Raw genomic sequence first — 22,339 nt, forward strand, 5'->3', positions numbered from 1 at the left:
AGTGAGACATTAAGCAGACGAAACCTTACCAGGAGAGTACACGCTTAAAAAAAAGCACAAAATGTCTGAAAAGGACAAAAGGGATGGCTTCCAACCGGGCCATCAGCCGAAAGCAAATTACCAACCCCTACACACCAACCTTTTTGAACACACACACGCAATCGCACCACAGACATATACGCACCACCTCCCTCCATCTCTCTCCTGGTTTGTCATGGTAACCATGACAACTGGCACTATTCCTTACTAATAACTCACACCACATGCAGACATCTCTCTCAGTCTCAAACACACACACAAGCACGAGACACATTTGAAGGCTTTAAAGGAAGCAAATATGCAAATGATACAATGCTTCAAAATTCATTGGAGTTAATTGTTGCGATCTTATAGCTCAGTGAGTCGCAACACAATGGAGGTGAAAGGTATACACAACCACATTCTTCAACAGTTCGCTTGACCAAGACTGTCACATTGAGACTTTCATTCATATGAGCTTTCATAAGAAGAGTATGCTTATAAACAGCTCCGGCACAAGCATCTGGCAGGCCACGCAGATTCAGGGTTTATCCAGGGACATGCATGCTGCAAACAATGCGCTGCTATTTCTCAGCACCTGGAACTGAAGGAACCGTGTTTGATTCCAGGATTTAGGCTGTGTATGAATTGATTACCTGGGAGCTCTCCAATAAGGGTCGTCGAAGCGCTCCGAAAGACAGCTGAGTGCTTTCCTTATAACATTGAAAAGACTGCCGAGATCTTATCAGACATGTTTTGTTTGATCAGAGCTGGCCCATCTGCCAGAACTCTTGAAGACCATGTGCAGAAAAAGATGGAAGGTTTATTACAAAGGGAACAAAACACATTACGGGGGAACGCATGGCCTTTATTAGGAGTCTATTATCTCTGCTTATAGGACTCGTGAGAAGGTTAAGTCAGAGGATCTGACCAATCAGATGAGTCTCCACAGATCCGCTTTACTCTGTGTAAGAATCAAAAGCCCTTGCATTCCAAATGTAAACCTTACTGTGAATCCAAAACATTTGAGATTAGAGCATGGCATGCTACCAGGAACAGCGAAGAATGGCTTATCACACCATAAATGGACAATGAATCAGAATGATAACCTGGAGTAGTAGAGAACCATCAGCATCGCAGGACCAGGGACAGTGGAATGAATTGCACCCCCTTTTCATAAATGTGACCCTGGACAACAAAACCTGTTTTATTGGTCAGTTTTTCGAAATTGGGATTTTCCATCATCTGAAAGCTGAATAATTAAGCTTCTATTGATGTAGGAGTTGTTAAGGATAGGACAATATGTGGTGGAGATACAGATGTTTATAATTCTGGAATCTAAGGGTGCAAAAATGAAAATGTTCCAGTGCTACTTAAGACTGGTTTTGTGATCCAGGGTCACAAATATGATTTAAAAGAGGTAAATGATCAAACCATGCAGTTTAGGTTGCTTTTATGGGATATGGTTAACATCTGTTAACTATTTTTACATAATATTTTATGGCTGATTTATTTAAAACCTAGTGATGCTCTGACCCATCAATAGGGTTAAAGGGATAGTCACCCAAAAATGAAATTTCTGTCATCATTTAATCTTTTACATGCAGAACAAAAAATAAGATATTTTGAAGAATGTTGGTAACCAAACAATGGTGGTATCCACTAAAGCGTATACAACAGAAGTTAATGGTTACCACCGCTGTTTGGTTGCCAATATTCTTTCTTTCTGCGGAAAAGAAAGTCATATATATTTGAAATGACAAGAGGGTGAGTAAATGATGGCAGATTGAACTATGGCAGGGTGAACTATCCCTTTACAAAACCTGAATCCAGGTTGGTCACCAGCCTTTCATACAGTAGCAGTTATTTGTGCTGTCATTCCTTCCAAACACAACAGAATCCACTGAAGGTCAATTAAAGTCTTCACAAAAATGTACAGGCTGCATTCACTTTGTGTATGTTCCGCCTTTGCACATTGTACCACTCCAGATGGAGAATTTTTCCAGCGTGGTGAAAGAACAGTCGACTACTCTGTTAGAAAACCAAAACAGGCAGACCGAAGGTTGGCCGTAAGAATCGAAGGCTCCGTCTCAAAGACCATGATGAGAATTCAATGTTCGCTTTTTTCTTTCCAGGCCAAGAGAGTGACGGCAGAAATGAAGCCGGACGAGCGCAGCCTGAATGCAGCTACTGGAAACCTCTCCCTTATTCTTTCTTATACTTTTAAATATCCCACACTAGCTTGATCAGCCCGACAGAGGCATAAAATCAATAATCACACGTTTCCAAGCTTTGCAGCCCAAGGTATTTTCAGTAGGTCTACAGAGGACATCCATTCTTCCTCAAAAACAGACGGGGTCTGGAAAAGAAAGGGCTCTGCCAAATGAAATGGCTTTGAACAGTAGGACAAGAATCACGATGTAACATTTTGCGTCACGTTTCTCCGAGAGAGTAAAGTTAATACGGCACGAGGAAACCGGGATAGCTGCTCAGTGCTCAAAATTCTTTACTGGTCACAGAGGGAGTAAAAAAGTCATTGTGGCAAGAGTAAAAATATTCTAAACATGCGTCTGTCTGCTAAAAAGGGACAAAAAACCATACAAAAGACATTCAACAACTTTAAAACTTTGGTTTGAAGAGTTCCAGTATTTTTTTTTAGAAAAGTTATATTAGCCTAAACTTGCTGGTCTAATCTGGTTTTAGCAGGTCTCCCTGTTAGGCAATTGTTGTCCCAGATAGTTGTACTGAAAAATCAAAGCAAAAAGCCTTAGTTGGAACATTTGAATAAGTAAGGAATGTAAAGTTTCGCTTGTATCAACTAAAGAAAACACTCGATTGTAAGCAGTTATGAGCGAGTATGACAACAAGAAATAAAATGAGAGAACACAACGTGTGAAGCACCTTTGTATCTTTCTCCTCAGCAAGCAGGGTCTGTTCCCCTGAATTAAATATTGCATGGCCTCGCTCGTATGCCAACTCAAACAAGTTTACTCGAACGTTGCCAAGAGTAGATGAATCAACTCAGCGTGAGGTTTGGAAAAATGGAGCAAGCTCCCCTTCACCATCAGACAGAAACCTCAAGCTAATGTAAAGGCTCTTGAACGAAATGAAAACAAACCATAAAACTACTGACAGGGCATTATGTAATGTTAGCGTATAGAGAGAAATTACGTTTTTTATGTGAAGGCCAAAGCGTTGGATGAATGAAAGAAAGTGCCGAGATCTCACAAACGTGAGTTGGCAGAGCATCAAGCGAGGGTGAGAGTGTGTGCTGGAGTGATAGAGATCAGAGAAGAGACCACCAGGGTGAGGAATTGAGATATGAAATCATAATTTTGTTTGTTTTGGAAAATAGTACAGTAATTTTTGTACACAGTACAGTAATATGTATCGATAGCTTAGTGTTTGTATCTACTACAAAACACGACATTTTTTGTATTTTTGGTTAAAATCTCAAAGTTTTTCGAAATGCCAATCCCCTCATCATTACTTAATAGGAACACTACATTAGTGCCCCTGCACTTCATAAAAGTTCAATTCGTATAAATCATAAAAGCTAATTGTTCATAACTGTAAGTATGGCATGAGAGTGAAAATGAGAGAAAATAGAAGAGATTACCGTTGCCACACTGCGGTTCACGGTCTAATCCAAGCCAAGCGTAGGTCCGCTACTACACGCAAGCTTTAATGGAGTGTTTGTCTCAACCTGTTCATTAAATCAATACAGCAGGTATTATTACTGGCTGCGGCTCTGAGGCCAGTAGCCTTGTAATTAAATTTCATTCAGCTGCACACTTTAAAGAGAGGCAGGGACTTGCTTACTTTGGAGAATGAAGCCTACAGATTAAAAGAAAGAGACTATAGTTTGAAATAGCAAGTGAAGGTTGAGAAAGAGGAAGCAAGACATGGGAAAGATTTGAAGAAAGAAAAAGGAAAGTATTGCATGCGTATGAATAATTACCCGTCTCCAGTCACCTTTAATAATTTGTTTCACTATACACTAATCACTTCTGTTTTAGCCTCATTAGCTTTTTGACTGCATACATTTCTGCCATTGTGCAGCAGACTACAGTCTACACTAGCATTAGAATTGAACTGAAGATTCTGACAAATCTGAAAACTCGCACATTGTGACAGTACATACTTATTTAGACAAAGTCTATACTTACTAACCATTAAACCAGTACAGTCTATATAGTATGTGTGGGTGCAATATGACATTCAAGGACATACTACATCCTCTGTTTTTTAATTGTCATGTGACCCGTACGTTCATTCACCTTTGCTATGACCTACTAAAGTCGTGAAAATAATAAACTCAGGAGTTGTCCAACAAGTACAGTTTCTTGGTACCTATATGGTATCTTGGTACACTTGAAAAGAGCAACCCTGTTAACTGTTTTAAGCTATTTGTAATTTAGCAACTTTTTCAAAAATTTGGTGACTTCCTGTGGAATTCATGAAAAGTATAATTTCCATCCGATGTACACTGAAGTATCCGAAACTGCTCTCTATCTCCTTGATAGTGTAAAAAATAGAGCATCTGCCATTATGCTGTTCAAAACTACACAACTCTCTACTTTCGTTCACTCTTTTTACCCACAATGCACTCGGATTTTGGGACGTACATATGGCGTACTGACTGTTTCTCAACGAAAGACACTTGTGTTCGTTCTTGTTGACAGTTATTTTCCACTAAAAACGATCAGACTAAATAAATGTTACAGACAGAACGTATTTCTAAATGTAATATATTAGTAAATGTAATAAATAAAATAGTAGAACATTATTAAAACATTTCACATACTGATTATTCGCATACTATACCATGTTACAGCTTACGAAGCTACAGTATTTATAGAGTAATATTTGCCTATGATGATGTAAGGTCACTATTAATAATATGTTAAATGTTTATTATTCATTTTTACATATAACATTTGTATTATCATTCTCCATGCCTCCGCTGATACGCTCCGGTCTGCCTCACACTTGACAACCTTTGCCTCAAAAACTCTTTTTAACCACAGGAAAATATACACAAGAAAAGTGATGAGGCCGAGTCAAAACAGTGGAAAATTGCGGTTGTTCAGATTTCAGTTACTGGAACCTTTCGAGAGAAGATAAATGAAACATGGAAAACATAATTGTGTGCACAGGTTTACATTATGTTGAGACTAAGCAAACAAGATAGCTTGTGTATCCTGTTACTGCCGTATTTGTTTGTGCTTTCTGCTATGATTGTTCAGCGTCTTGACCTACACTTCTGTCACTCCCAAAATGGCACAAAACTGCAGGAATCAAAGCGCATAATCTTGCCAAATAAAGACCAGATGGCCTCTACGTATGGTCATAGTGGGCCACCTCTGTTTCTCATCTTCATCTGTTATCATATTTACTAAATATGACACTCTGGGAATATTATCACCAATGCTGACCTTAAAGGAATAATCGCTTATAAAGCCATCGACCACCTGTCGTCCCACGGCAAAGTTTTGCACCCTAAAGATTCATCCTAATTTACAGTAATCTCCACACGTCATGAAATTTGATTAGGGAGATCTTAAACATCGCTATCGCCGCATGAAACCTCTGCTGCTCATTGCTGTGACACTAGACCCAACCACAGCTGCTCTGTCAAACTCTAAGACAACAGCACTATACATGAGATGATTATGATAACGAAATTGAAAAGCGTCTCCCTTCTGAGCTTCATTTAGAAGGTCTTTGCACCATTACAGGATGTGAAAGATACACGTGTTTGAATGAAGACATCTAAAGTGTATAATCGCCTTAAGTAACCAATGTTCCAAGGCATCCTTGTTTTTACACAATGTGTTATATCTTGAATTATGGGAAGATGGAACAAAAAGGAAAATATATTTCTAGGAAGAGGAAAGGGAGAAAAGGGAAACCGTATGCCATATGGAGTGACAAATGTACTTAATGAGGCATTCTGGCACCCCCCTTCTACAATGATGCTTTCTACAGTATTTCTCAGTATTTTAGATTCAAAAAACCTAAACTGAGTATAAAAACCAACAGCTCTCGTGGTGAGCTGTTTATTTAGTGACTCAAGCAACTGTTCTACAGGGTTGTTTGAGGTTAATTGGACAGAAAAAAATGACATATGTATTTTTATATATAGCCTAGTTAGATTTCCCACAAATTCTACAAATTGTTTTCTGAGCTTCACAGCAAAATGGTACAGACCGTGAGAGTGGCTAGTCGGTCTGGATCTTGTTTCCGGTGGGGCACTTTTTAACGTGACCCCACCAGGGGGCCGGTCTTGTGTTACAAGGAACTGTTCCCCAGGTAGCGTCCTCTACAACCAGTCCAGATGTGTGCCAAGGATCAGTTTATTAAATGCGATTAGTGTTTCCGTCTAGATTCAGGAATGAATATTATTCAACACCATGGCGTGCACAACAGTGCTGACAGGTGAATTAAAGCACTTATTTAAGCAATTTAAAACATGGAACGGTATCTGCACCTGTCAACACATGTTGGATCCTACTGTACTACTATGCCAAAAAAAAAACGTTCAGATCGATTTTCAAGACAAACAACATGAGATAACCTATAAATTGTTTTAAGCCCTAAGAGGCAGCTGGTTTAACCTTGCTCAAATAGCCAAGACACGACTTGGGGAAAGATCAGGTTACAACACTATTTTGTTGTTAAAAGGAAAATTTCACCCCAAAATGAAAATGATTTCGTTTACCTACCATCATCATTTTAAAGCTGTGTGACTTCTGAAGAACACAAAAGAAGAGATTTTGAAGAATTGAACAACCGTGGACATAAAACCAATGCAAGTCAAAGTTTTCCGCCCTTGTTCGGCTATCAACGTTCTTCAAAGTATCTTCTTTTGTGTCATGTAGGTTTGAAATGACAAGGGTAAGTAAATTATGACAGAATCATTTCATTGTACTGAAAGAATTGATGACACAAGTGGGTTTATTTGTCCAATGTTTGTCCTGAGAGGGTGTGGGAGCATTCATCTCTCCTCTGTTCTGAATTAAACTTATACCGCGGTCTGGAACACATAGCAGACACATTAAACACGTCCAAACAGTTAAAGACTTGATGTGAATGGAGGGAATTAACCTCTGGTCTTATTCATAACAACAGGCTTGATGCACATGAAAACTGGTTTAAGGTCAGATTCTTTCAAACAAAATCTACTCTTAGGAATTGTTTGACACAGAGACAAGTATAGAACTCAGATCTGTGTGAAAGTGTCGATTACTAATGGAAAACCTTAATGGTTGACACATGACTGCACTGGGTGGGGAGAGTCTTAAACATATACAGAAAAGTCATGTTCTCCCATCACGCTAAAACAGGGACTGTCCCGGGCAGGGTTCGGTTAGTTCACCCTACTCACGAAATCCACTGGACTACCAGAACAATGCACAGAAAACTAGAGCAGACTGCTTCCATGAGAAATTACTCAAGGGAGAAGAGAGGAAAGCGAAATCTAAATAAAAGGCAGTTTTGTCTTTCAGTAGTGTGTAAATAATACACCATTCTGCTGTATGGATAAGCACCCTTTAACAGACAGGTTTTTGGGGGAAATGACTGAATGGTGCCGGGTGTTTGTGTTGGGAAGTGGTTGAAACCTTAACTAATAAAAATAAACATTTATCCCTCCGATGTCTTCAAGACAATAATCAATGTCTCTTAAGCCTTGGAGAAAAATGTGTAAGACCTACAAAGTTCAAATTGAAGTTTAAATTTTTTAGCTATAATCTTCGATGAGCGAGCATCCTTATTAAAATGTCTTATCAACAAATACAGATGACTCATCTTGCACTACACTGATTTTTGTCCAATCAGACACTCTCTAAAGCAAAAACTGCCAAATCATGGTCCATGGATATGACAAACTGATTCTATGAAACAGCTATTATTGACTATGTATAAAACAAGGAATGATGCCTTCAATATATGCTCTTAAATATGTGCGATATTTGTCAACAAGGTAAAGGAAACACTGGTCAATTACACAGCTTGCTTCTAACTCCTAAGTGTAAAGTGTATAATAAAACAAAATACTTATAGAAAATAATTTCATTCTCTACAGTGCTAACACTAGGAAAGCTCATTAAACACTGAATTTATCAGAACAAGGAGCCGGTTAAGTGGTGCCAAACGTGCAGCTTGGTGCTCTAGACAAAAAAAAACTCACTCAACTCTCACTTAAAGTGTCCTGGCATGGTCCAGAGAAAAAAGCTATAATGAAAACATGGCATGCAAGAGACAAAAAGCCAAGTGTTGTGTACTCTTAAGTGTTTGATTAATAGTAAAAAAGGTTATTTTCCAAGAAAACTGTTCCAAAATCTACAGTAGTGAGCAGCACTGCTACCTACAAAGCCAGCGGCCTTCTTAGGTATCATCTTAACTATCACAGAACCTTTAAAGGAACCAATTCAAACACCACATAGGCAGCAACTCTGATGTTAGCAATCAGCTTTCATAATCCTTTAAGAACTGCAAATAGCTCTACTATTATAGACTGGCAGTTGTCGGTTTGTACAATCTTGCTTGATGGCCACACTCCTTGAAGATGATCACTGATCTGTGTTTATTTTTTACTTCCAGCCACAATTGTTATGCTCATCCCTCTCTGTGTGTGGCAAATATCTCTCTCTCTCATCCATATAGAGAACCCATATGGCAAATTCTTCCGAATGCTGACCAACGTCTCTCTCCAAATATATGTTAAATGAACCAGCGACAATGTGGAATTCAAGTATTTATCTTCAATGTTTGTTCTGGAGGGCATTTTTCAGCAGATGCTTCTGTTGGAAAAGGACATTACGGTGGACGTTTGAAGTCTGAAATTGCTTGTTATTGGGAGAAAAAAAATGAAAAGAGAAAATATGCACAAGTTTCTTTTCTTTTTTCCACAGGGGCAACAACAGCTTGAGAAAACAGTTGGCTCAACTGACACATGGTGGCAACAATTATCAAAGCAACAGGCTAAACGCTACAGACTTAAACCAACATTTCAAAACAAGAACAAAGCACAATTTACCATCTGCCAAGCAACTCTTTCAGCAATTCTTCAAGAGATCACATCTGCGAATTATGTGTCATAATTGCAAATCATCAAATCCAAGTTTAACCTTTGTAGGTTTCAATTCTTATCGACAGATATTGGAGGGAATGTACAGCTGAAAGGATAGTTCACCCCAAAATGACAATTCTGTCATCATTTACTCACACTCTTGTCATTTCAAATCTGTATGACTTTCTTCTGCAAAACACAAAAGAAGATATTTTGAAGAATGTTGGTAACCGAACAACGATGGTACACGTTGACTTGCAATGGTGACATTCTTCACAATGTCTTATTTTGTGTTATGCAGATGAAAGTAAGTCATAAAGGTTTCAAATGGTAAGAGGGTGAGTAAATGATTACAGAATTTTTTAACTATCCCTTTTAGAGATCACTCCAGTTTGCACGCATTTCTGCATGTACTATGGCAATTCCAGTTCAATGTCTGTTGAATTTCAACAGAAACAAACCTCAGGAATGACAGTGATTCTCAACATTTTCCCCCTGTAAACCCATTTAAAGGAATATATATACATTATATTTATATTTATAAATATAGAAATTAATGGTTTCCATTAAAATACCATTGTGAACCATTAGCTTTTTGCATTAAAACCATTACAAAATGTTAGTGTTTTGGGCATTATTCTAATTATTATTAAAACAAGTTCCACAAGTTGGGGTTTAGGGGAACCGTCACACCCCACCTGCAGTACCTCTGCAAACCCCCCCTTGTTGAGAAACACTGGAATAAGACACAGAACAGCAATATGAAAAACTGACAGAATGCAAAGATGCATTAACTTTGTGAGAAAAAAAATCTGGCTTATTCTATCATACATTCATTTTTTAACTGATCCGAAACATGTACATACTGTATATACATGTAAAACATTAGCTTTGTGTTGCTTAAACATGAATATGAAATAGTTTTCATTGTAGTATTCAAGATCTACAAACATTGCATCTTTTTTTTTGACCAGTTTGTCCCATTTCAATTCTCTACAAATATATGCATATAAAAACAATATTCTCATTTGGAATTTGGGAGAAATGTTGTCACTAGTTCACACGATGAAGCGAAAATGATCATTTTACTTCAACATGTATGTGTAAATAAGAAATTCAGAAAACATAAAAAAAATTTGAAGTGGTCTCTCTACACATTTATCGCTATAAATCTAGTAGAAAAAAACAAGTAGAAAACAATAAAAATCATACATTTTAGTTTTTAATGTGACACAATGAATCTGAACGAGTAGACTTACCTCAAGAAAGCAGGTCCCTGCTGCGGTGTTCTCCTTGATAGAAACGTTGTAGAAGCTGCTTTCAAAAAAAGGTGCGTTATCGTTACTATCCTGCAGATCAATTTCTACCAGAGCAGTGGAGGACAGTGGCAGACTTCCTCCATCTGTGGCCACCACCTTGATCCTCGGTTTTGGGTCCGTCTCATAATCCAGCTGGGTCGCCGTGGTTATGATACCTGTCACGGGGTCAATGGAGAACCAACTGGCATGTGTCTTTTTGTCAGGCAGGATGCTATAACGCACATCGCCGTTGGGACCTTGATCTTTGTCTCTCGCCGTCACTTGCAACACAAAGCTTCCCGGATAGACAACTTCTGGTATGGTCTGCTTGTAAGCCTGTTGATCAAAGAGGGGCGGGTTGTCATTTTCGTCAGTGATATGAATAGTAAACGAAGACTCGGCTCGAAGTGGCGGGGTTCCAGAATCAGTTGCCATGACATGAAGCTCGTAAGAATCCCTTTCTTCACGGTCCAGAAACTGGTCCACGTAAATGAGGTAGATGATACTGTCTTTAGTTGTCAAGGCAAATTTCCCATCCCCCCCTTCAAGAGACACGTTAACGTTCGAGTACTCTCCGTAATCGGGGTCGGTGACAGAGATTCGAGCAACGTACTGACCCGGCTGAGCGCCTTCGGAGATTTGAGGTGAACCGTCCTCGCTTAGAAAGATGATGGTCATGGTTGGTTGATTATCGTTGAAGTCTCGTACATGGATCGTGACGAAGGCATTGGTAATCTCTGGATGGCTTGCGTTATCTCTCGCTTGCACTACCAGTTCATGAACTTTCCTCACCTCATAGTCCAGCGGCTTATTAAGCGTGATGACCCCAGAGCGAGGGTCAATGACAAAGTAGCGATCCGGGTCGCTCTGGCGTCGGTTTATCTCGTACAGCACGAGACCATTATCTCCTTCATCGGCATCCGTTGCGAAAACCTGCAAGATGTTGCTGCCCTGAGGTAGGCTCTCTGAGATAATAGCATGGTACCGACTTTGGTTAAAAACAGGAGCGTGGTCATTGATATCCTGAACTAGCACGTCGAGCGTCATCTGACCGGTCTTCCTTGGAGAACCACCATCGAAAGCTTCCAACACCAAAGAGTAGGAGGACCTCTTCTCTCTATCCAAGACGCCACTGACCACCAAATCAAGGTAAAGGACTTTGTTGGCCGCCCTTTTGGTCTCAAGCCGGAACACTTGTCCCACATTCCCATCTTTGATCTGATACCCTTGTACGGTAAGCTGATCCTTATCCGCATCGGCTGCTGGGTCAAGCGAGAACTTTGTCCCCACTGCTGTTTGCTCTGGGATCTTCAGAGTGCCTTTCTTCTTGGAGAATGTGGGGGCATGGTCATTGATATCGTTTACAGTGATGGAGACCTTGACCGTGAGACCCGTCATAGTGACGGCTATGAAGCTGTAATGGTCCCTGTTCTCTCGATCAAGCCGCCTGGCAGTCTTGATGATTCCTGTGGTTTCATCGATGTGAAGATCACCAATGCCAGTGCCCTCGTGATCAGATATAAAGTAGAGAGAAGCAACAACTCCGGGTGGTAGACCAGCACTAATGTCGCCCACTATTGTCCCAGCAGGCTGCTCCTCATCCAACTGGAGCTCCAAAATGCCAGCTGTCTCATCTCCTTTGACCAGTACCAGTTCCAACACTACGCAAATCACCAGAAGCATCCTTAGCTTGCAGAATTCCCACATTCGAAACTGTCCACATCTGTTTGTCCCGAAGCCATTAAACAGCGCCATAGTGTCGAGATTTCTTCACACCTGCAAAAAAGGAGACAACTTTTACAAAGTGAACAAGAAAACAAAAAAAGCACTGAAAAATATGACATGGATAACAATGCAGACTTATGACAGACTACTCGCTGCCGCACACAAACAGATGGAATGCATGAGAAAAAAGGTGCATTTGCTTTAGAAAGACTTCCCTCAGTCAAGACAATAAAATCATATGCTGCTTCCACATGTTGTGCAGGCTCTTTCCACACACTACGCCTTCAATACAGTCCACACGCATATCAATCACATAGTTCCACCATGCCGTCAAGACAGTCTAAAGTGCTTAAGTTAAAACCTAAGTGTGAATTTTCTGCCTAACAAAATGGCAAAAAATATTGTTTTCAAACAGGTATTTTGCCACATCCCGTTTGCCATTGGTCAGCCAAACAGACATTCACACCCAAAACTAAGCTAGTTGAAATGCTTGCTTGTCTCTGCATATTAAGCTAGAATATGAGAAAGTATTTTAATATTAAAGTAAACACACATTATGTTCAAGTCAATAATAAGATGTCTAACACAATCAAAAAATCGATCTATTATAATCAGGTGGTCGGTTTGAAATCGCTTTTACACATAACTGCAATAAATCTTAATTTATATTCACACTTAGGTGCATTCCTAATTCATGGAACATGTATTTCCTTTCCAGCAATATTCAGCTGAGTGGGTATCATCCTTCATGAGGGAACTGGTGTGTAGCATGGAATTATTCATCTCTGAAGGGCCGGGCAACAGGTGGCAGGAAAAGCCCCTCTTTCTTGACCCAATCCCCACGCAACCATTTCATTGAGGTGTTAACACAATGAATGCTCTTTATAGTACAGTGAGATTAAATCAAAACCAGCTATGAAGGAAAAACTGTCGAATATTTTTTGTGGAAAACTATACGTTTTCAAAAACAGCTAGTCGACTCGTCAATCTTAAAGAAACCTAAAATGTTAAGGTGATTCTTGTTGACATACAGCAGGGCGTATTTACATTTAAAAGTGACCGATTAGAGCACAAAGTTAAGAAAGCGGAGTCTGTTCTTAGAGACCTCTGTTTAGGTCCCAGACAAAACTGCAAATCACTACACAACGCCCAAAGAATGCTTGTGTATGGCAGTGGGGCTTTTACTGATGCTCAGTTTAAAGATGCATCCATTCAGAATACTGTAGTACTTTAGTTTAGTGTTAATTAGAATGGTGTCAACAAAATACCATTTTGCAAAGAGAAGGACAGAGATATTACACCAAAAAACCAGACACAAGTTTGGCGCATGTGTTGGAAAGCATCTCTCCTCTTGTCATATGTGAAGGCTGAACACTCTGTAAAGCAATCTGCCACAGATGGTCAGACTTGGGATGATATTTTATACGCCACCCTAGAAGTGCACTAGCACAATTAGGAAATTATACTGCTTTGGCTGAAACTTCCAGCAAACCTCAGGAGTCCTCACACTTCTTTTTAGCTGTTGGTAAAATCTGTATTATCCAAACCTCCGTGTAATGATGGCAGATCATCATCGAGCTGTGGTCTTTATATGTAAGTGGATTAGAATTGCAATTTGTCCTTGTCAGTACTATATTCAAGAAGCTCTCCTGTGACACGAAGGAGGAAAATAAATATTGAATCTGGACTTCAGTGTTGTTTCTTAAGAGGCCCTTCATATAAAACCAAGAGTTCTGTTTCCATATATTCCAAGGCTATTCAACTAGGCTCCCTCTAGTGGCAACATAGATAGAAGTAAGTAGATTAATACTGTTGACGTATCTTTAATGAGAAATATTAACATACTACAGAAAGATGCTTATGTTCTGAACCTAGTTACAATTGTTGCATCTTCACTGCGGTCTGTGTGTGTCTGTGTAAATGGTTGACATTTAAAATCAATTAACCTCCCAAATACAAAGTCGAGCAGCAGGACTCCATGCCGTCATCTCTAATAAACTAAAGGTCTTCACCAGCATGTGATTGTGATACGATCCTGGCCTGTTTTTTGTAAAGGCGTACCCTAACACACAAATTACACACTCAAGGGTCTCTAAGACAAAGACTTCAATGACCATCAGTCTCATCACAGATCAGTCTGTATGCCATGACTGATGCATGAGCCTTTCACAGATCCGAATCACAGATCAGAGGTCACATCAATTTAAACAATGAACCAAAACATTGATATAAACAATGAAAAAGATTAAGTTAAAAAGAAAAACAGTTTTGCTTTATTATATTGTTCAGAAAACCCAAAATGTGGAGCTCCTCCGACCCCCTGCAGATGTTTGTGTCAAGTGTGACGGCCACAACTCTCATTTTAATGAATGTAGCAGAAATTGTGAGGCACCTGGGGGCCACTTCAAGCCAATATAAACAGATTCAGAGGCCCACAATGCATTGCCACGCTGCCTCAACAACGTCCCGTGCTTATATGTAACGGCTTATTAAAACACAAAGCATAAAAGGGCTCTCAAGGCAGGGCTGACGGTTTCTCCATCAAGACTGAATAAACAGAGGCCAGACTGAGTGAATGACAGAGGCGTCTGCGGAAACCTGTGGGGGGGCTGGCTGTCATAATCACTTCAAAAGATTTCACTGCCATGTTGGACCACTTAAACTGATGTTCTTCCTCGTAATATTCAAACAATCACACATTCAAATAATTGTGGAGCATTCGGGAACACTCGTGTTCATCACTATGAGACGAGGCAGAAACCATGGCATCACATACTTGGCTAACATGAAAAAATCTTCTAGCGAAACCCATGCTTACGATGGGACTAAAATGACTGAAAACGTACGAACAGTTGTCACAATTTCCACAGGCTAAATGAGTACGGAATTCAGTCCCGCTCGGTTTTAAGTATTTAGACAACCACAAAGCCAGACCTCCTCTGGCTTTCTGCATTTAGCCGTCCAGCTGTCGTCGAGAGGCTGGAGTCGGTTGGTGGAACATCGAAGGTGGCAGGCGGGTCTCAGTAAGAGATCCCTACTGATATGAACCTGGCGTAGATGTTGTTTTATGACAGTTGAGCTCTGTTGATCTGACACCTGCTTCTTAAATGTAAGCAAAGACGGATAACTTCACTCTTGAGTGTTTGTTCAACAGTTCTGACGCTCACTTTCTAGTATGGACTCTTTGTAGAAAAAAATGCACTTAAAAAACATGAATTCACAATGTAAATGTGGGGGTTTTTGAACTGGCATCGCACCGATGTTAGAGGGAAAATTCACCCAAAAATTCTGACATTATTTACTCAACCTTGAGCTGTTCCAAATATGATTCATGTAAATTTATTTGTTCTGATGAACACAGAGAAAGATATTTGGAAGAATGCTTGGCCACCATTGACTACCAATTGCTTAATACATTTCTTTGTTCCTTTTGAACACAAAAGAAGATATTTTGAAGAATGTGGAAAGCAAACAGTTCTGGGGCACTTTCGACTAAAAAATTTATTTTTCCTACTATTGTAGTCAGTTTACATGCATTCTTCCATATATCTTTCTCTATTTTCATTTTTGGGTGAACTGCCCCTTTAACGTTTCATGATTCCACCAAGTTGTGTATTTAGCCTCAGAAACATGAGCGGCAGTTTACATCTTTAAAGAAAATTTCTTTTACTGGAATTTGATTTAGACTACAATTGCGAGTTTACACTTGCCAAAACTACACAATGCTTGAAAGCCTCCAAAAAGGAAACATACTTTCATTATAAAGATATCTTTTGCTTAGTTGTAAAGTTCTACAGATATGAGGTTCAATAAAATCCCTTATCTGCGTGCTCTACCGGTGACTCATTCACGTGGTAGCCCATGCATGCTTGTGTTTTGGTTATCTGAAGCGCCTTTAAATAATGACAGAGATTACACTTCTGTGGGCAATTACTACTAATTTCTTCAGCGTGTTAAGACCCTCAGCGCACTTTAGCCAAACAAGTTAAAACGTTATGAGAGAATTCAAGTTAAACATCTCATTGTGAGAGATGTACATTGCTTTTAGTTCATGGGAAGTTTAACAGCCCCAGTGCATTATTCAGGAAAAAGATGAAACCCACAGCTAACATTGTAAACTAGGGGTGAAGAAAGAGCATATAAGCAAAACAATTTCCATCATAGGCGAGTGAATGAAAATGTTTGTTCTCCAGTTGTGGTCTCACCGATATATCAATGACGTAATCCTGAGGAAACGGCTTTAATATAGTTTTTCCGGACATTTCTGTCCACACTGGCACATGCTGCTTTGCTTTTTATGGTCTCTCTGTGGCACAGGTTTAATAGGATATGAGCTTTCCCAAAAAAAGTAACATGCAGAAGAGTTTGTAACGGTTGCAGCAACAGCAATGAAAAAAACGACCCAAATTTTCTGTCTAAAACTTAAAAAAAGAGTCCAGAGAAAGCAAAGCTTGTGCTACAGCTGTGACCCAACAAGTTCAGGTAAGATATTTCTCAATAGTACTGTAGACTATAGACAGTCTTCTTGTACTTCTTTATTCTTAGTAAAACCTCTTATCTTTACATTTAGGCCTTTAATAGACTTTTGCAACTTCCAGTCCATTGAATCTACACATTTGTTTTCCTGGGAACCGTACCCATGAACTTGACATCACTAATGCGGTGCTCTTCCAACTCAGCTACAGGAAAGCTCTTGAGGCAGATCGGACCATCTCAGATGTCTGCAGACCAATTCACACCCACCAACTAAAGACAAAACATAGTGTCATTGACCAAAACACTGTTGCTAAAACTCCAATGTCTTGAAATTCTTCCCACTCTAAAATACGGATGTGAGCCAAATTATTGTAACACTACTAAAATAAACTTTGATTCACACGGTTTCCTCTTGCTGTATAATTTGCCAGGTTCAAATTTAAGAGTGTAATCACATTGAGAACGGGGATGTTTTTCTTTTGCCTAAACATGCACTGGTATCTAACTGTGAGCATTATGACACGGAAAGTTAGCTTCTGTGAATAAATGAAACGGCCTGTGGTCTCCCTGTTATGATCAGGGTTGGTGTACAGCAAGCTTTTTCTTGAGGAATGGGATGTAGCAGGAAAAGGGAGATGTTAGAGAGACAAGTTCTCTGAATTATTAATAAGCAGTGACGCACTGTTTAACAAACGTTGAACACGGAGAAGTTACATCTCAGGTTCCCACGTCTCCTGGTTACAGCATAGCGGCCTGCTACACAACCAGAAATGTGTTTATATTTTTCAAATACTGTATGTTCTAGAAAACTGTAAATATGTTTTACAACACGACAACAAGTATATGTGAACCTGGACCACAAAACCAGTCTAAAGGGTCAATTTTGGAAATTGAGATATACGGTGTACATGAATGAATAAGCTTTCCATTGATGTATGGTTTGTTAGGATTTGGCCAAGATACAACTATTTGAAAATCTGGAAGAGTGCAAAAAATTCTAAATATTGAGAAAATCACCTTCCAAGTTGGAGCTCCAGCAGGCAGTTGCTATGAAGAAACAGGCTTGTTTTAACGCTCTCTCAGGGCATACCGCTGTAATGACGTTGTGGAGAGTAGATCAACCCGAAAGCTGCAATTCTAAGATATACATGGATACTAAACTTGAGTGGGTAATTCCCAAAGAGTAGGCAGCAGCACGTGAAATTCGTAGTCGTGTTTCCGGCCATTTTTGTTTGCGATTTTGCCGCATCTACTCACAAAAATTACGTTTTTGTATATTTACATTGGGAAACTTACAAAAGTTCTTCATGGAACATGATCTTTACTTAAACTAATGATTTTTTGGCATAAAAGAAGAATCCATCATTTTGACCTAGACAATGTATCGTTGGCTTGGCTATTGCTACAAATATACCCTTGTTACTTATGACTGGTTTTGTGGTCCAGGACCAATTATTTGTTTGCTAAAATATACAGATGCTAATCTAAATTACTTTAACAGAAAAGCCTATACCCAAAGCAACCCTCCACTAGCTGCGAGTAGTACCTTGCTCTTAGGCAAAAGGAACTGTGCTTCAGTAGAATTTTACACTGCCTTGTACAAACTCAGACCTTATCTACAAACATGCGTGTTTCCAGACCATTTGACAGTGCCCATGCTTGAGAACGATTATCATTACCAGCCCAAAAAACAGTGCCACCACGCTGAAAGGTACACTAGAGAAATGACTAAGAGCTGTCAAGGGCTGTTTGATAAAAAGGCAACAGTGAAGACTCAATCTGAATGAAGCTCTCAACGACTCAATGACATCATCGAGTGAATAAGCAGCTCAGGTAAGAGTCAATGCTCTTCCCTTCCATATTCAATGATTGCTCTCTCTCAGATTGCTTGTTTGAGCATGCTTGTTGATTTTCCACAGACATTTTTGTTTAATGTATATTATACACATAATATTCAGCACAATGTAGGATTTTACAAAAATAAAAGGCCTTGTGTGCAACCTCGCTCCAAAAGAACAGATCAAGACCTAGTCTGCAAGAACACATTTCCTGAATGGAAATAAGAAGGTTTGCAAAAGCACAGCACTTAGATGTAACAGCCTGGCTTGGACCAGACAGCCAAGAGTCGATTCCAAAATCTAACAATAGAGACAGTTAAGTAAACTAATTAGAACAGAATGTTTGGCGGACACAAAGCGTTTGAAAAAACATTTCTTTAACATTACGTATCTTGAACTGCATGCGGGTCTAGAAGTGTAAAAAAAATGCCTACATTGTACATTCAATCATGTGCATCACATCAAAAATTAACAACAAAAAATGTGCTTTGTTAAAAACTGTACTCACAATCGGTTTCCTTTAAAGAACAATTGTGAGATGATTATATAACTTCAATTAGGAGCACAAGGAAACACAGAGACCTGAGATCTCACATCATATCTAGACAGGGAAATCACTCAGTAAGTGTGCTATTCCTCTGCTTCCGACTTCTGCGTTTGCAGGAAGCAGATTAATTTTGGTTTTCCCTAGACCGACAAAGAGTTCAGACTACTGAACAACCTCAAGCCATCTCGGTGCTTCGACATTTCTCCGCCTGGAACGCACATTCGTATTAAATAGCGATCATAACATAGACGTGCTGTCATCTTCGCCCAGATACGATCATCAAGCGCTGTGTGGGAGGTTTCAAATCCCCCTCCTACTGAAACACACAACCTATTCTCTTGGATTTTTCTAATTAAATCAACCAGCCCCTCACCCCCCTCTCGAGCAGTGCCTTTGATCGGTTTCCAAGTGTTGATGGGTAGAACTATGAACCCCACTCCCCTCACTGGGCATGTCTTTCTTTTACTGCCTTATAACATGTCTCACACTGAGGCTGCACATGTGCCCTGAGCTCCAGACATAAGCCATGCAATGATGTCCTTTTTGTAAAGGACAGTTTGTCATTGGATTTGCATTCAGAGTGTAAAAACATCATATAAAACACATCCTCTTTCAACTACCATCTAACCACAACCCCAGTTCTGTCATTTCCACTACACTGTTAGCTATATCTTTCACACATGACTGAGTCAACTGCTCTTTTCTCTTTCAACTACAGTTTCGTACTTAATTACAGCCTATGTGCTTTGAATGATGGGCTGTAATAATGGGTATTCCGTGATGCAGTGAGGTGCGTCGGTTACACGTTGCATGCGGGCACGTACTTTAGGCATCGGGCGGTAGCCGCAGTCGCCGATGAAAGAGAATAAAAATATGGTAATCGGGAAAAAACGAAAGCATATGTGTCTTGTTAAAAAATGAGTGGTTTTCAAAGTGCACGCCTCGCCGCTTAAGAACAAACCGATCTACGCTTTTCTATTAAACGACGGCTCGGTTTACGTGCGAGGAGTAAAGTGACAGTCCCACTCCTTGCTTCGGACAAACGTGGCTTTCTTTCATATGGAAACGTCCCTTACGCACGAAGAGCGCGTCGATCACAATGCATCTCTGCGCGCGGACACAACTGTGGATGCGCATCTATAAATGAAATGTTACTCGAAATCTTTAAAGGAGAAATATATGCATTTGGCACAACATATCTTTTTACACAAAAGCGCCTTAAAATCCATTCAAGTCGTTCAACGTATACTTTATAAGCAGTTGACTGCCTGCAAATTCTTCAGATTTCCCTCAAACACCTGCTTAGACTCACCAGGGCTAAACATTAATTTACGGTTCATTCGTCAACAAAAGACTTCACACCTAAGCATTCTACTGATTTGTATTGATTTAATCGTTTTTCCAGAGGCGAGAGAAGTTATTTCATGGTTTCCAAAATAGATCAATCTCAGTCCATTTAAGAAAGAGAGTCCCCCCTTAACAAAACAGTGTCGCGTTAACGCATACTGATCAATACTACACGCTTCTATAACCAAAACGACTTGAAATACATGCAGACGAACAGTTCTTTTAATTTATCAGACTTTGAAATCTAAGGAAATGAATGAAACTGCTCATGAACACTTGGACGCACAAAGACGCGCTCGGTTTTGCTTACACATACATAAACGGGAGTACGGCGATCAATAACCCACATATGTCGCTAAATCGTGCAGTAACCAAAATGCTCTCGATTTAGATTTCAAGCTATCTGTTAAACAGATTAGACTGTCTTGAGGTTTAGTACAACATAAAAAAAACATATAACGACTGACTTACATTCATCTGAACGCGCTCCGCCGCTGTCTGTGAGCATCCGTTGTTCACTCAAATCCAATTTGTATGCAGATGTATCCAATCTGATCCCAACCGTAAGAGGTCCAAAAACGCTTGTTTAAGATAACAGAATAAGCATTAAATCCATAGGAAACGATCTTAAAATCTCATCCCCCTTGGTTGCTAGACCCTTGCGTTCACCGGTAGCCTGTTCCCTTCGGCTACTATTGCGCACGTCAGGTGTGAGCGAGCCCGTTATTCACTATACCATACTCAACGGAATCAGTATCTTAAGATCTTCTCTGTGCCTTACTAGTAACGCGCATCTCTGTATAACGGTCACCCCTCAGCATCCAATTCTGCATGGACTGGGCGCTCTGCGGACACACCGCACCTCCACGAATGAAACCAGACACCCTGATAAGGCCCGGCCTCTCCTCATTTGGGTTGCTAATATATTCGACACGTGGGGAGCGGTACAAAAGGGGGGCAAAGAAAAAAGAGAGGAGGACGGGGTTTTCTTCCTGTAGACTGTAGTGCCACCATGCTCCACCTTGAAGAAGTGGTTTTTAGACAAAGACACAGATTTGTTTTCTTGTGTAGTCAGATTCCGTTATAGACGGTGTAAATACACTTGATTGTATCCGTTTAGAAGCAAATACACATCCAATAGAAAAATGAACACTATTTATCATGGAAAATGTGTGTTTTTGGCAGACCGATTTACATTTCTACTAGCATAGTTTCAACACAAATCATAGTTAAACTATGTTCTTTGTTGTTAGTTTAAGAAAAAAAAAGTAAATTTGTGGGGTTACTATGGTTTTACAAAAATAAGCTTAGACTAGATAGGTTTATATTATAAAATGTCTATGTACAGTAATTATGATATTAAACCAAAAAAAAACATTTATTTAGAATATTTCTTACAAACAAATTCAAATACAATGGATATGAAGTCCCAATTTTCAGTTTCAAGATTTTTACGTCATTATTTTCTTTAGCATAGTGTAGTTAGTGGAAAAATGTATTTATTGAGAAGAATAATTTTTGGCTTCTTTAATAGAAACATCCACAAAATCTTTCTGTTCCACAAAAGGTTTATTAAAGTAGAAAAATTTTTGTACACTGTTAAAAGAAATTATTCTTTTAAGAACCTTCGACTGAATGGTTCTGAGAACCAAAAACGCTTGTATGGCATCGATGCAGAGTCTTTTGTTGCACATTTATTTTTAAGAGTTATTTAATAAAATAATCATTGCTGATTATTTGCCTTCTGTAAGAAAATAAACATAAGATTACCATGCTTTTCAGGACATTTTGTAGAAATGAAGGTGTGTGGATACACCCCACGGACCGCTGGAGTTTACAGCGTGCAGCAGCACCAGGAGAATCGGTGTGACAGGAAGGTCATTTATCAACCTGGCTTTCAGGTCAACCCCCTCCTTCTGCATCCAAGCGTTAAGTGGGGAAAAGCATTGCTGCCTGAATAAAAACCTGAATAAATGAGAATACAGCCTTTACTTAATACTTATACGTCAAATTC

General features: G+C 39.5%; 1 protein-coding gene across 1 annotated transcript in view; it reads right to left on the reverse strand.

Annotated features, from left to right (window-relative positions):
- LOC130411684 (protocadherin-16-like) overlaps window positions 1-21,126 on the reverse strand; it is an 86,435-nt gene extending 65,309 nt beyond the window's left edge. Inside the window, exons 1-2 of the mRNA XM_056736489.1 lie at window positions 20,797-21,126; window positions 10,354-12,168 (exon numbers count right to left, since the gene is read on the reverse strand). Of these exons, the coding sequence (XP_056592467.1) occupies window positions 10,354-12,147 (1,794 nt within the window). The 5' untranslated portion in view covers window positions 12,148-12,168; window positions 20,797-21,126. The remainder of the gene's footprint in view (window positions 1-10,353; window positions 12,169-20,796) is intronic.
- Between the last annotated feature and the right edge of the window lie 1,213 nt (window positions 21,127-22,339).

The sequence above is a fragment of the Triplophysa dalaica genome, chromosome 22 (assembly GCF_015846415.1).
Source record: "Triplophysa dalaica isolate WHDGS20190420 chromosome 22, ASM1584641v1, whole genome shotgun sequence".
Lineage (NCBI taxonomy): Eukaryota > Metazoa > Chordata > Actinopteri > Cypriniformes > Nemacheilidae > Triplophysa > Triplophysa dalaica.